Source organism: Pteropus alecto, unplaced genomic scaffold (assembly GCF_000325575.1).
Source record: "Pteropus alecto unplaced genomic scaffold, ASM32557v1 scaffold7, whole genome shotgun sequence".
Lineage (NCBI taxonomy): Eukaryota > Metazoa > Chordata > Mammalia > Chiroptera > Pteropodidae > Pteropus > Pteropus alecto.
In genome coordinates, this window is record NW_006494614.1 from 42,228,697 (window position 1) to 42,243,767 (window position 15,071).

General features: G+C 55.3%; 1 protein-coding gene across 5 annotated transcripts in view; it reads right to left on the reverse strand.

The window, feature by feature from the left end:
- FOXP4 (forkhead box P4) overlaps positions 1-15,071 on the reverse strand; it is a 33,613-nt gene that overhangs the window by 2,713 nt on the left and 15,829 nt on the right. For 2 of the 5 annotated variants that reach the window (XM_006926566.3, XM_015600523.2), the window contains exons 3-14: positions 11,788-11,910; positions 11,277-11,363; positions 9,605-9,752; positions 9,245-9,458; positions 8,867-8,971; positions 8,035-8,122; positions 6,942-7,025; positions 6,623-6,830; positions 6,465-6,541; positions 5,634-5,735; positions 1,992-2,113; positions 469-535 (exon numbers count right to left, since the gene is read on the reverse strand). In XM_006926566.3, coding sequence (XP_006926628.1) covers positions 469-535; positions 1,992-2,113; positions 5,634-5,735; positions 6,465-6,541; positions 6,623-6,830; positions 6,942-7,025; positions 8,035-8,122; positions 8,867-8,971; positions 9,245-9,458; positions 9,605-9,752; positions 11,277-11,363; positions 11,788-11,910 — 1,425 coding nt within the window. The remainder of the gene's footprint in view (positions 1-468; positions 536-1,991; positions 2,114-5,633; positions 5,736-6,464; positions 6,542-6,622; positions 6,831-6,941; positions 7,026-8,034; positions 8,123-8,866; positions 8,972-9,244; positions 9,459-9,604; positions 9,753-11,276; positions 11,364-11,787; positions 11,911-15,071) is intronic. The other 3 variants (XM_006926569.3, XM_006926567.3, XM_006926568.3) reach the window with 3 other exon arrangements.

The following is a 15,071-nucleotide window of genomic DNA, read 5'->3' on the forward strand; positions in this document are numbered from 1 at the left end:
GGGCATCTGTGTGTCTGTGTGCCGGCCCCACTGGCACATCTGTCTTGGCAACTCCCCAGCCCAGACTCAGCCTTTCAGAGCACCGCTCCCCTCCCAAGGTCAGAGCTCTGACCCTGACCTCCTCCCTCCCAGCTTTCCTGGGAATCTGGGCCTGCCTTGTCTCCTTTCCAGGAGACAGAGGACGCCCAGTTTGACAAGCTAGGGAAGGGGACTCTGTTGGTTACGCCAACCTCCCTGTTCTCTGCCCTGCCCTACCCACGCCTAGTCTTAAAAGCAGAAGTCGCTCCGCCACAGCTGGATTAAGGTAGAAGGTTAAGGTCTTTCCCTTTTCTTTCTCCTACAGACTGGACCTCTGCAGGGAGGGTGGGGAAAGGTCTTTTCTGCAGGCCAGTGTGTGTTAAAGGGAAATGAAGTGGGTAGGAGGGTAGAGGGGGAGCGGTTGGTGGGCTCTGGGCAAGGCCCGGTCACCTGGTAGCTGGCATTAAGTGCTCCGTAACTGAGGCCGGAGATCATATTCTTCACCAGGGTGGGGCTCCTGGAGGAGAGAGAAAGCAATGTTTGGGGTTCATTCATTTACTCCTCACCGATGCCGTGACCCTGACTAAAGGGCCTGCTCAGTGCCAGGGACTGTCCCATTCATTATCCTGAGGGGACAAGGCATGGTCAGCCACTGTCTGCTGAGCCTTATTCAATTCTCACGCTGACCTGGCACGGCGGGTACCAGCAGCCCCGTCACAGGTGATGTGCCGGGGCTCAGGGGCTTGGGAACGTGTCCGGCATCTCGGAGCTGGCAAGTGCGAACAGGGACCCCTCCCAATATCTGTCTTCATGTGGTGTTGCCCCAGCACTTTTTCTCTCCAGTCTAGATTTCCCAAGGTCCAGATTTCAGCAAGGTCCAAGCTATAGCCTCGATAGTACTGTATTTGTAAAATATACACTTTCTTGCCATCCTGAATTTTGGGACATCTAATAAGCCATGTGCTCAGTCACTTTGTTCTATACCAAAAGCTTTTCTGCACTGGAAGGTGTTTGGGAGTTGGGTCTGGAAGAGCAACGGCTCAAGGTTGTCCGTCTTCCGCAGTGATTACCCCCAGTTTACAGAGCACCTAAGAGAGGTTTAGGAACTAGTCTAAGGTCACACAGCCGGTGAGAGTAATTTGAACCCAAGTCTTCTGATGATATGTTGGAAATGAGACACGGAGATACCAACTTGTTGTGACTGACATGTGGAGGCACTCAGAAGAGGGTGGCTTTCTTCCTCTTTCCAGGTCCCAGCCCTGCCCCAGCCCCTACAACTACCTGGGGGTGGAGAGGCTCTTGTCTGTGGAGAAGGAATCTTTGAGAAACATCTAACTTGCCTTAGATTTCTCTCTCTCTCTTCCTGGGCCTTGAGGCCAAGAGGCACTGGCAAAGGGGAGCCTGTGGGGCGGGTATTTGCGGTGGGGAGAAGGCCACTGGTGCTGAAGGGAATCTCAAAAAGGAGGTTTTGATCCCCCCTCAGGTTCCTCGGTTTTCACTAAACATGCCACGTGGTTAAGCAGAACGTAAAAGATGGAGGGTCAGGGACCCAGCTCTGCCACAGATCTGCTATGTGACCTCCTGCCAGGCCCCTGCCTTCTCTGGGCCTCCTCTCCCTATAAAACGAAGAGGTAGGGCCCGGGGATCTCAGAGGTTGACAGCACCATCACCAACGGCCACAATGGCTGCCATTTGCCCCTGTCCCAGCTCTGGTCATGGCTGCTTGGGGCCTCTGTCTCCTTCTCTCTCAGGTTCCCCTTGGCTCCTTCCCTCAGTGAGAAGGACAGAACAAGACATAAACATCCTTGTTCTAGTTCTGTCACTTCCAGATTTCAGTCTCCCTTGAGCTCTTCCACCCCTTTTCTCCCTGCCTCACCCCCAAAGCGGGAAAGATTTGGTGCCCCAGAGAGGCAAAGGGGTGACCTGGCCCACATGCCGGTGGGTGCACTGTGCCCAGGTCTGGGCCCACATACCCCGTCATCTTTGGCGGTCTCCGCTTCTGATACTCCCGCTCGTCCACAGTCCACACGGCACCCTTGACATTCTCCACACGCACAAAGCACTTATGCAGGCTGAGGTTGTGCCGCACGGCATTCTGGGGGAGCAGTGACAAGGGGCAGATGCTCAGAGACAGCCTGCTCAGCCTCCCCTCTTTGCTCAGATGAGCACACACAGCAAAGTCCTTGTCCTAATTTCTGCCGCCCCGGGACCAGCAGAGGAGGGGCCGGGTGAGAGGAAACCTGGCCATAAGGGGCGGAAGGCCCCTTTTCTGCTTGGAGGCAGGAACTCCCAGCACCTTCACCACTGACGGCCCATTTCATTATCTGCCTCCGCTTCTTCCTGCCACATTCTGGAAAACTCTACCAACTAGACGATATGTGTAGTTAGTAATACTTTGTTTTTCTGTCATCATTAATCAGACACATACAGCTGGTATTCATGGCTTCTGATTGGCATGAGGTCACACTCAGGCCTTGGCACCTCAGTGAGCCTGGGACATCTTATCTCAGGTGCCTACAGAATTTCCATTAAGCTTTAAAAAGTTTGGCGAATGACTTGGGCACTCTCACGGCAACCGTCCTCCACCTCTAGGAGCGCGGGGGCCGTGGCTTTGAGCTGGGCCTCAGAACAGAGAGCTTTTTTGGAGCATGAGGTATACAGTAGAGGCCTAATACATACTTGAAATAAACTGGAAGAAAGGAGACAGTGGCTTTAGTAGCTGTAAGACAGGAAGAAGAAAGAAAAGAGGAGAAGTCACCTTGTCACTCCCACCTCCTCCTGGCAGGATAACTTCAGGAATTGAGGTCATCTGGTTTGTAGGACACTTGGGTGAGGGTGGGGTACTTGGCCCAGTTCACCCCCACCCAGGAGCCTGGGAGAGGGCCCTAATATACCCCACCCTCCACGTCCCTCATCCTGTCCCTCGACTCTCCGCTTTCAGCCTCACCCCCCCAGCCGTCCCTGTCCGTTACCTGTCCTCCCCCGGCCTCCTCCTCCTTGTCCCCATCTTGTCTCCTCTTTACATTTCTAAATGGGGAAGAAAGCAGGCAGGGCGGGCAGCCTGTGCCCCTGGAGATCCCCTCTCCCTCTCTCCCTTCCAACTCTTGCCACTTGCAACTGGCCCGATTTCATTACCAATTTTAATTTGCCTCTAATTAAATCCTGTGTATTTTTCCGACTCGCTTGCTAATCCACGAGGGAGGCGGGCGGCTGGAGTGGAATCTCTTGGAGCGATAATTACAAAGGGCCTAATCACGCCGGGGCTCCTGCCTTGGAATAAATTTGCCCGCATTACGGGGCTCCGATCCTCCGCTTTGCAAATGAGAATGACCCCAATTTCCGAGGATGGCCTCACCGGGGCTTTTTTCCCTCATTTCGAAGCCTGATTCGTGATGAGAGACTAATTCGTTACGCTGAAACATTAACGGCAATTTAAGGGGTCTAGCGGGGGCTGCGTAAACAAAAGGACGGGCCCACAACACAGGCCCTGGAAGGGGATGGACACGGGAGGGATGGCGAGGACCATCGGCTTGGCAGATGGCAGCTCTGTCCCCGGATGAATGGCAGCTGGCCTGGCCCACGCCAGCTCCTGATCCTTCTGCCCTGGTCTGAAGTGGACATCATCTCAGTGTGGGGGCCAGAGGGGTGAAGAAGGAGGGAGGAAAGGAAGCTGACATAGTTGAGGAAAGACCTCAAGGGGAGATAAATGGGTAGAAAGTGGATATAGGAGGGAAATAGAGTTGGGTGTAGACAGGGTACATTTCTCAAGTAATGTGAAATGAAGCTGCGAAACTCCTGAAGGTCAAAGTGGACCTCAAGCTGCGATGGAGTCTACTGTGCCACGGGGAGGTCACAGGCAGTGAACTCAAGTGGCAAAGCAGCCACAGAACACTGCTAACTGGGAAGGTCACCCACTCAGTCATTTGGCAGGATTCCTGTTGGGACTTAGGCTAGGTGAAGAGAGATGTAGGTGAAGACCCCAGAGCGAGAGAAAAACCACTGAGATGACCAAGGCTGGGCAACCAGTAGAAGGTGGCATGGAAGGCCAAGGGCCCCTGGAGATTTAAGGCTATGGGCGGGGGGAGGTGGCTTCATGAGTCATCGAGGGATTTAAGGAAGTCACCTAAACCAGCTCCTCCTGATCGCAAGAAAAGGACAGTAAAGATTGTAGTGAGGTGGTGCAGTTAAGAGAGAACAGGAAAGGAGGGTAGGTGGGCGGGTGGCACTCTGCCCCCAAAGAGACTGTCTTATGGATATGAGGCTTTACACTGCACCCATAAAGGCAAAGGATTAATGTGGAATATTAAATATGAGGTAATAATCGTAATGATCTGTATAGGACTCTATCATTTATAATACCTGGTATCTAAACTGGCCTGGAGGGGACCAGGTGGCCCCAGGAAGGCTCTGTTGGTTCAGAGAGAGGGCAGGACTGTGGTTGGCAGGAAATGACATCACTGAGAACCAATCAGAACGGCTGTCCCAGCCTCATAGCCTCTCTCCCAAGCTTTGGGAATTGGACATGGGGATACAGCAGATAATGGAGCAGTCTCTCCTGCTGCACTTAGCACACTTCCAGAGTAGGGAAGGCTGGGCCTTGTGCAGATCCCACGCAGTCCTGGGTACTGGTGGGGAGGGGGCCTCAGTGACACTTGTTGAAATCTGCTGGGATGGCGCCTCCGAGGTAGCCTGTTTAACTACAGTTTCTAAACTGGCCAGCAGGGGGATTCAAGAGCCAGGATTCCAAATAAGGTTCTGAGCTAGGAACTCCTCAGGTGTCTAACCTTCCCCACAGAGCCCAACACTCACTTCTTCCCCGCACCTCTCCCAATTTAGATAGCGCTGTCTCATTCTGCTGCAAAGACCCTAATATTCTCACTCATAAGACAGACACACACAGGCTCACAGACATACAGATCATCTTGGCTATAGAGGAACAAATGGCTTCGCAGCTCAGCCCACATTTCCATGTCCCATTTTTCTAAGGTCCCTCCCTTGCCTGTCTCTGGTCTCCCAGGAAAACTCTCATGGGCTGAAGGTGTTTAAATGACTAATTGGATGGAGACAATTATCTTCCTGCTGTGGATGGGAGAATTGAGGACGGTGTGTGACTGCCTGTTTGTGCCCCAGTATATATACAGTCCATGGGTCCCAGACTATCCACGTGTCTGGGCCCATACACCCCTTACCCCCACCCTGGGCTTCATAACATGTGCTTTTAGCCAAGGTATCCGGACCCTTAGGGTCTCTTGTGAATGTAACTCAGGCCTCCCCACCAGGCTCAGGCATTACCGACTCTTAGGGGCCCTACTCCATGGGGCTGGAGTCTTTGGGGCCCATGGGAAGGCCCTTTAGAGAAGAGCAGGCTTTCTTCACAGGAAGAAGGCAGCGCATGACTAGAAGGGAGGGGCCATTAAGAGGCAGTTAAAGAATACTCTATGGCTCCTGCAGAGGTGGGGGTGGAGGGACACATGGCTTAGCCTGAGCTCTGGCAGGGCAGTTTCTGTAGGATCACCTCTCTGAAGGGAATAATTGCTAAGCATCCTTAGTCTCAAAGGGATATGATATCCAAAGGTGACTGGGGCACTGGGCCAGGTGGGAGGGGCGTGGCTCACCTTCCAGGTGGCAGTGTTTCTCCGGAAATAGGCGAACATCCTGGTGAACCAGTTATAGATCTCATTCAGGGTCAGCTGCCTGTCAGGGGTTTCCAGAATGGCCTATGGACAAGGAAGAAGCAAAGGGTCCCTCAGTTTGGGCCTCAAAGGGTCCCAGGCCTGTGTTCTCTCCCCCAGGATCTCTCTCTCCCCTGGCCTATACCTCATTCTGAAAGCAGGAGCGTGTGGCTAAGGACTGGCAGTGCTTTATTGGTCTTGAGAAGGGCAGGTGGGTTACAGTCCAGCCAGAGCTGAAAGGAACACAAACCTCAAGGGCTATGCCCTTGTGCAAGGAGCACATGAATTCCTCTAGAGGGAAAATGGCTCCAAGGGCCAATGCCCTAAAATGAGAATGAAAGCAGCATTCTCGAGAGAAAGATGTCTGGGGGTGGGGATGTTTGGAATTTTCCACGATTTTGGCAAAGACCCCCTTTCCTATCTATGAGATGGTGTGGGGGGTGGGGAGGAGAGGAAGAGAGGGGCAGGCTAAGAGTGAGCACCAGTATCAGAAAATAGTCTCATGGGAGTAGTGTGTGTACATGGAAATGGGAGAATGATGACAGTGGGTATGAGAGGCAAAGTGTATGTGCTCCCAGAGAAATCTTCAGGTGACCAGCTGAAGCCTCTATGAGACACCTGCAGCTGAGAAGGGAAGTGGGGAGCGGGAAGGGACAAATGTGAGAGAGAAAGTTATGTTCCCTGACTCAGAATCCTCCTGGAGGCTGGGAGCTTGAGGCAGGCGTGCAGCCTGTGTGCCATTCCCCACCCCCTCCAGCTACCTTCCATGCTCACCTGGCGGATGAGGGAGGCGTAGGTGAAGGGGGGCCTGACGTCCGCATTCTTGTAGAATTCATGATTCTGGGCCAGTTCTGGAGGAGACAAGGCGCAGATGAGGTAGCCATTTGCAGGGCCCAGCTTGGGGAAAAAAATGCCCCTCCCTTGGCCCTTACCTGAGGAGATGGGGGAGCAGAATTTGTCACTGCTCCTCCTGCGGGCGGGGCCCCCACTGTGCAGGGAGGCAGAACCCAGACCTGGAGGCCTTAGTGGGGTGACAGGGGCTGCAGCCGAGGTGGGAGGGTGCACGAGGCCATCTGGGAACGAGTCTGCTGCAGAGACGGTCACCTTGGAGAATGAGGAGGAGCCGGGGACCGGGTTCAGCTGTGAGCAATGGGGAGGATGCTGAGACCAGCTGGGGAGGTGGTGGTCTGGAGGGTTCAGGGAATTGTGGAGGGGTTGTGGCAGGGCTGCCAGGAAGAGAGAGTCACTCACCGGCTGGCTGAAGGGCTTGGGCTCAGAGGGCCTCATGTGCAGATGGGCCATCATGGCCTGCAGCCGCTCGCTCTCCTTGGCGAGCTGTGGAGAGGGTGAAGAGGCTGGTAGTGGGCAGGGGCTGTGCCTGGAGGCAGCCAGGTCTTCTTCCTCCTCCATATCCCACCAGACACCCTAGAAAGCTACTATTCCCACCACCACTTGCCCCTCGGCCTCAGCATCCCAGTCCCCTCTCGTCCCCTACCCCTCTGGCCCCTTACACCCTCATGGCCAATACAGGGACTGTCTGCTCCGTGAAGCCCTCCCCACTTCTCCTCCAGGCCCCGTATCCCAGGCTCAAGCTCATCACAATAAGAGGCCGCCTTCTCAACAGCACACACCTTTTCTCCCCATCCAGGGCAGAGGCTGTGACTGAACAACATCAAAGTTTAGTGGCAATTTTATGTGAGAAGGTCCTCACACACTGAATGGATGGAGACACAGGAATGGATGAATGATTCATTCACCTCCATTCATAAATTCAATAGATCGTTCACGACTACTGTCTCAAGGCAGGGCACTCTGCTAGGTGCCAGAGGGAATGGGCAATATTGATTGGCTGCCTGACGGACTGTCCTGAGGAGCCTCCTGCGTACTCTGTGTTAGAGCTTAGACTCAGGAGCCAGACTGCCTAGGTTCTAACCCCAGCTCTGCCACCAGCTGAGTGACCAGAGGTAAGTTACTTCACCTCTGTGTGCCTGTTTTCTGTAAAATGGGGGATAATAATAGTACCTACCACACAGGGTTGTTTGAAGGATTCTTTGAGTTATATAGGTATTTAGGACAGCACGAAGTGTTAGCTATGAATACTATTTTTGTTTTTATTGGCATTTGTCTCTCTTTCGGATCTCCCAGTACAGTTGGCCCTGATCCTGGTTTACCCTTCAGAATCCAGCTGCCCTCACCTCAAAACCATGGTAATTAGGACCTAGAAAATATGCTTTGACCATGTGACTCTTCTATAAGGCTCCCCAAACCCCTCCTGGAAAGTCAGTGCTGTGGGTGGGGCAGAGGCTGGAGCCCTGTGTCCCTCCTCCTCAGCCTCAGGTCACACCTGGATCTCCAGCTGCTGCACCACCTGCATCTGCACCCGGCACTGGGCCGTGCTCCGGTCATCCAGGGCATGCTCTGTGTTGAGGTGTCTTCAGGAGGAGGAGAGGGTGGAGAAGAGATAGTTGGCCCTGTGTTTCCTGCTGTCACCACCCTCCCATCCCGTCCTCTAAGCCCGCCCACGGCCTGGAAAGCAGACAGACCAAGAGATACAAAGAAGGGAAAGGGGTGGGGAAAAAAACAGGGCAAAGGAGGAAGCCGCCTTCTCGTCACCCTCCTTTGATGTCTTTGCTAAAATCCCAGCTACAGAGAGATCTAATTGCAAATGAACTAATTAAGTAAACCTCTGACGAAGCGTGAAAACAATTTGTTTGACCCTGATGCTGCAAGGGTCTGGGAGACAGCGGAGTTAATCAGTCAGTGACAGAGCCTGGCACGGCTGTGGCAGCTGGCCGCCTGCTGCCAGCCGCCTGTCCGCCTCCCGCCCTGCATGTCTACCGGCCAGGCCTGTCACCAGGCCATCACTCTTGGGGGCTGAGTCTTGGGGGAGGGCAGTGGAAGGGAGTCCTCTCCTCCTCACGCCCCTACCTCGATGGGCTATGCGGCCTGAGAATGGGGTAGGGAGGCTGCAGGCCCAGCAATATAGGCTCGGCAGGTGGGCAGTAGTGATGGGGAACTGATGGGGCAGAGAAGGAACTAGGTCCCTTCAGGGGAGGACAATAAGACAGCTGGTGGCTGAAGGCCAAAGAAGGGGCGGGCTGGGGTGAAGGGCCCTGTGGAAAGGTTGCTGAATGGGGGGAAGGCTGAGAGCAAAGGAAAGTGGGGGTGACACCTACTTGATAAACTGGCCCAGGTCTTCACACAGGGTCTCACAGCCAGGCCACTTGCACTCTCCGTGTCCATAGAGGGGGTGGGAGCCAGGCGTCTCCTCGTGGGAGGAGCTGGGAGAAGCGGGGGAGGTGGTGGTCAGGGGCCCTGAAGACCCCAGCAGCCCTGGATCCGGCCCAGCCCCAGCTCTCCTGCTGGTGATCTTTCTATCCCTAACAGGTTTCCCAGAGGCCTAGCATATTTTTGTGTGCCCTGGGAGAGGGGTAAATTCCAGATCCCTAAACTCCACCCCTCCCTCCCAGCCTCCGCCATGTGTGCCATCCCTAGGAGCCCAGGTGTGCCCTTGAGAAGGTCTGCAGTGCCTCCTCCCAGCTTGGGCCCCGTACCTGTCTCTCCGAGGTGTGAGCACAGTGGGCTGTCCATTGGGCAAGGTGTGGTGGGAGAGCGGGGGCGAGACTTTGGGGGGGGCGGCAAACGAGGTAGCGGTGGTGGCCGTGCCAGTGAGGTCCAGCCCCTCCTGCTTGACGCTGTCCTCGGGGGGCTGCCCGGGGGCACCCTCACCCTTCCATAGCTGGGGCAGGTCCGTGGGGCACACGGCTGCTGTGGGAGAGAGAGAGAGGCGGGAGGCTGGCCGGGCCTCAGGAACACAGGGGCTTCTCCACCTTACCCCTGGGCAGGGGCTGCCAGCCCTTGGGTAGAGCAAGGGCTGCGGGGCTGGGCTTGGGGTTTGGGGGTGAGTCACTCACCTTGTGGGAGGGCCTGGAGGGGCCCCGAGGCTTGGTTGGGCTGCAGGCTGACCAGCCCCTGTCTCTGCAGGTTGAGCAGGTGCTGCTGCTGCAGCTGTTGCATTTGCAGGAGCTGCTGCTGGAAGGCCAGCTGCTTGTTCCCCAGTGCCTGGTGGGGGGCCCGAGGGGGCGGGCAGAGAGGGGTGCCATCAGGCTCAGGTGTGCCATCTGGCCCCCACCCTGCGGCTACCCCTTCCCAGGGCCTCTCAGCCCCCGGAGCTGTCGGTGCAGTGTCCGAAGCTGCAGCTTCTCTGCTCCCGGCCCAGCTTCCATAGGGCTGCATGCCTCCTCGCAGTAAACACACGCATGCACGCACGCACGCGCGCAAACACACAGCCAGACCCAGACGCGCAGCACTATGCCTCCCTGCTCCCGCCTCCCTCCTTCCGCTGCTTAGCGGCAGGCTCCAGCTCCCCGCGCCGCAGCTGTGCATGCCTGGGGAAGGGGGGCTCTCATCACAATGATCAATGAGCCTGTCAGAATCCGGGGGCCACTCCCGCCTGGCAGGCACCCTTCCCACATGCCAGGGGTGCCCCCCTTCTGCTCTGAGGCGGGGGCCTTCTTCCCTCCAGCTCATCTCCTCTCTTGCTTCTTAGATACAGAGAATCAAGGAGTCTGACGGGACTTTAAAAGATCAGCATCAGTGGGTCAGCAGGACCCAGTCAATGACAGTCATCCCTCTCGGTGGGGGAGGGGGGGCTCTCGCACTCACACTTGTTCACTAGCTAGCTCTGAGTCGCACACAGGCAAGTGTTCTCTTGATCTCTTGGTCTGTGCCCACCCCCCTGCCCCCCAAAGTCAGTTCTTCACAGGCACTGACAAGTAGGCCTGTCAGCAAGTCTTTTCTGAGTCCCAGGAGCCAAGCCTGTCCTGGGTGCTTAGGAGGCAGGGATGTCTCTACCTGCCCATCTGCCCTGGGGGTCTGGTGCGGTAGGGGCTGGCTAGTCAATAAAACCAGCCTAGAAATAACGCAGAGAATGAAGCGATTCCCAGATCCTTGAGGGAGAGGTTGAGGAGTTGGGGAATGACTGGGCGTCAGCAGGGCATCCTTCTGGGAAGGGGCAACTCAGAGCTCAGCTGTGGTCTGACTAGCGGGAGGGAGTCACATGTTTGGGACAAGTGGGGGGAGGGCGGCAGGGCCCGGTATGGAAGCTGGATGGGGCAGGTGGTACAGGCTGGAGAGAGCAGGGCTGATTGACAAGAAGCGATGGAAGGTGGGGCAGCGCTGGGGGAGGAGGCAAGTGGTGTGCTGGAAAACCAAAACATCCCCTAGACCTGAGTGGAGGACCGAGGTCTGGGTCACTAAGAGACAAGTGGGTAGGAAGAGGGCATGACGGCAGGTCAGCTGGTCATGAGTGTGGACCATCTGATACTCATACACCTGTCTACACATACGGGCACAGAGACAACACAGGGCTCTGTCTTCCCGCTCTCGTTAATCCAACACAAGGTAAGGAGAGAAAGTCTGAATGGGGATGAGGGGAGATGGAAAATTGTGAGCTCCCATCCCTACTTCTCCCATGTTCTCTGATCCCCTCCTCTAGCCTTTCCCTGACTGTTCCACCTTGGAACTCCCAGCCTCTGACTGGGAGAGGGCTGCAGGTGACGGGGTAGGTCTGCCTGAGCCCCTTACCTCTTTGGGTTGCTGCTTCCCAGCCTGCTGTTGAGTGAGGAGCTGCAAGTGGAGCTGCTCTTGCTGCTTCTTGTAATATTCCTGCAGCTGGGGGGAGGGGTGGGGGGTGGGAGGCCGGGGTGGGTGTGGGTTACCTGGGGTGGCAGATTGCTGACCCCAGAGCAACCCCAACCCTATGGTAACTGGTCTCTTGGAGGCAGGAGTGGGGAGTCTTACTGGGGCAGTGGGACGGATGGCCCCACAGGGAGATGTCTGTTCAGTACACCTTGCCCTTCCCTGGGGTTCTGGAGTAGAGGTGGGGCCAACACCACGGAGGGAGTGTGGAGGGGCTGCTGTGGGAGAGGCCTGATCTCTGACCTCCCCCAGCTGCCCTGGAGGACTGGCCTGAGCAGTCTCTCTGGTTTCTACCACTCAGTGATGTTAGTAGTAAACAGGATGGGAGGGAGGAGGCGCAGTGCCTACCGACCCCCCAGTCCCCCCTATTTCCCAGCTGCCCTGGGGCCAGACTCACCTGCTGGAGCATGAGTGCTTGTTGCTGCTGGAGCAAGGCCTGCAGCTGTGGGGGTGACAGAATCTGTTGCATCTGTTGCGGGGTAAGCATCTGCGGCGACATCATGGCCACTGACACAGGAACCTGTGGGATGTGGCCCTGTTAGCCTGCTCACCTCAACTCCACCCCATGAAGGGCATGCACCCAAAGCCCCAATCACATTATAGCTTATTGGGACTCCAGAAACTGCCTGAGTTCAAATTCTGTTTCTGCCACCAACTGAATGTCTTTGGATAAGTGACTTACCTCCCTGTTCTCTGCTTTCTTTTCTCCAAAATGGAAGCAGCAATAGTGCCTGACTTTTAACGTTTTCACGAGGACTAGTGAGTTAACACTGAGAACAGAGCCTGGCATACAGCAAGTGGTCATAAGGGCTGCCTATTATTTGAGATGTGCTGTCTTAGGTACCGGAAGATTAGACTATAGTGACACTGGTCAGTAGAACCCATGCTCTGGTGGGGTCTCCCCCAGTGATGGGAAGACAGCAGCTAGCCATTCTTAACTCTTGCTCTGTCTCTTCTGAGACACGATGAGGTGGGCCCGGCCATGAGGACAGCCTACAGCCCTGGGGAGAATTCAAAAAGTGGCCCACGTGGCAGGAGGCCCTGTACTTTGGCCCTACTTAGATACATGTCACATCCTCCAGCACAGCTGTCCAGATGGCATACACAGAGGCCCAGAGAGCACTGAGGGTGCCATCCTTGGTGTATATGTGTATAAGTCTTCAGCAGGGTGGAAAGAACTGCAGGGAGTTAAGAAGCAGGCTTCTGCTCCTAGCTCTGCAATGAACTTTCTGTGTGACCCCTGGCAAGTCACTTGCCCTCTCTGGAGTATCAGTTTCCTCAAACAACAAACAGGGATTGGATTTTAAGAGGTGACTCCTTCCAGCTAGAGCAGCTTTTTGTCCCCCGCCCTGGGTTAGGCCTCTACAGGAGGCTCAGAGAATCTAGCTACAGGGAAAAGGTGCATGGAAGAGCAGTAACATCATCCTCTTCCCAGCCCTATCTCCCCTGTAACCCCCAGGCTTGTGCGGTCATAGCCAGGGAAGCCCAAGTTGCAACACTGCCTTATCCCTATTTTAGTAGGACAGGGGCTATCCGCCGCCCCCACCACAAGGGTGCACAAGACTCTAATCTTCTCACTCCCAGGCCCTAGCAGAGTGTCCGGCACACAGCAGGTACTCGCTATGTTTATTCCCCTGAGCTCAAATACCTTTCCCAGCAGATTGGAGGCCCCTCTGCCAGCTCTGGGGTGTGAAAGGAGGGGTGCAGGGAGGTCCAATCAGAGAAAGTGTCCTGCAGGGACTTGTCTTGAGCAGGATGTGACAGGTTAGGTCCCCAGGGAACTCATGGCCCCTGTCACCTTCCCTCAGCCCCATGGGTAGGGCAGAGGAGGAGGAGTTGGTTCCTTCTAGGATCCTAGCAGTGGCAGGACTCAGCCTCAAGCCGCCAATTAGGGAATCCCCAGGCAGAGGAGCAGCTGGGGAGGTGTAGTGAAATGAATCCAGGGATATGGGAAGTCCCATTGCCTCCATCTCTTCTCGCCCAGCTAGAGACTGAGCCCAGCCCTGGGCTTTCCCCTTTTCCCCCAGCCATCTCTGTGCACACATCTCTGGGAGGGGCACCGCCTGGCTCTTTAGCCATGGCCATCTGAGGGAAGGACGGCTCCCAGGGGCCTCTATCAAAGAGCCTCAAGTGGCAGGATTGGGACTTAAGCCCAGGTCTGTGTACAACACAGTTCCCGGTGCTTCCATGTCCCACACTGCCTGCCCCACCCTGGAGCAGGTCTTAAGAAAGGTTATGGAGTATGTGTGGAAACCGAACCATCCAGGAAACCGAAGAGTTGATGAGGCTGGAAATCCCAAAGGCCAACCTCCCTCTTTACACTGTATCAGAGGAGACTCTGGAAAGCCAGGTGTATTCTGGTCCTCACTCTTTGAAGGGCTAGGGGAGGGGGCAGACAGTGGCACAGACCCACCACCCTTGCAGAGAAAACCTCTGTGTCCTTTGTCAGGTAACTCCCGAGGCAGCTGGGCCAGTCACTGCCTTTTCTTTCCTCCTCCCATGAGGGTGCCCAGCATGGTGGTACTGAGCTCAGAGACCTGGATTTCTGAGTCAGGTGACCTAGGTTCTTGTCCTTGACACTGACTATTCTTTGAAATCACCAAGCCTCACTTTCTCCATCTGCTAACTGGGGTATGGAACACCTGTAAGCTCAGCCTCACGTAACCACACAAAAAGCTGTGGTGGACTGTGGATTATTCGCCAGGCACTTGGCTAAGCCCTTAATGAGTATGATCTCCCTGAAGCTTCGCAGCAACCCTGGGAGGAGGGTAGCATCACCGTTACCATTTTGCAGATGAAATAACCGAAGCCTAAAGAAGTTAAACCATCTTCCCTACCATCAAAGGGACAAGGGGAGAAGAGGTAAGTGAAAGTGATTTGTACGCCATTAAATTCTATACAAATGTAAAGAAAACTACTTTTTAAAACATTCTCAATTTTCCTTTTCCCGTCTTTCCTCTTCTCCTCCTTTCCCTCTCCCTTCTTCATCATTGCACCTCAGGTACACTCCAGGGGCCCCAGAGGGCACTGGGTGGCAAAGGTCACTGAAGACAAAAGCACTGGGCCTCCCACTCTCATCACAGCCAGAGCTGCCCCAGAGATGGACTCAGCCCAGAGCAGGTGAGACTGACACCAGACACCAGACACCCAGATCTTTCCAGGCACCAGTGAGTCACTGTGAGTGGCATGCAAGAAAGGATGTGGCATTTCCTTCCTTGGGGCTTTCCTACTTGGAGCCAGGGGAATGGAAGAGATGACCTTGGAAGGCCTCTTTGGACCCTACTGTTCCTGCCAAATGGCCTAACAACTGGCTGGAGAGGCGGCTGCAGAGATGGGTCTGGATGGACTACCTTGAGTATACTTGTCTCTAAGGTGGCCCAATGGGGTCAAGATAGGTCAGGAAGGTGGCTGCCACATGCTGATCTCCTAAGTTGGCTGACCCATCCACCTCTCCCCCGCACCCCGATACCCCTTGAGGTTCTGAACACTATGAGTTAGAGCTCCCTTGATGTCCTACTGACCCTTACCAGGCCAGGATGTGTCAGGATGGGCACTGTGAGCTAGTCAGCTCAGCAATGGCCGTGAGTCACCATCTGGAGAGTGGCCAGGGTCACTACGTGCTTACTAAAGTCCTGGCAATGTGAGCTCTGGGCTAAATGCTGACAGCTGCCTCCAGCCCCC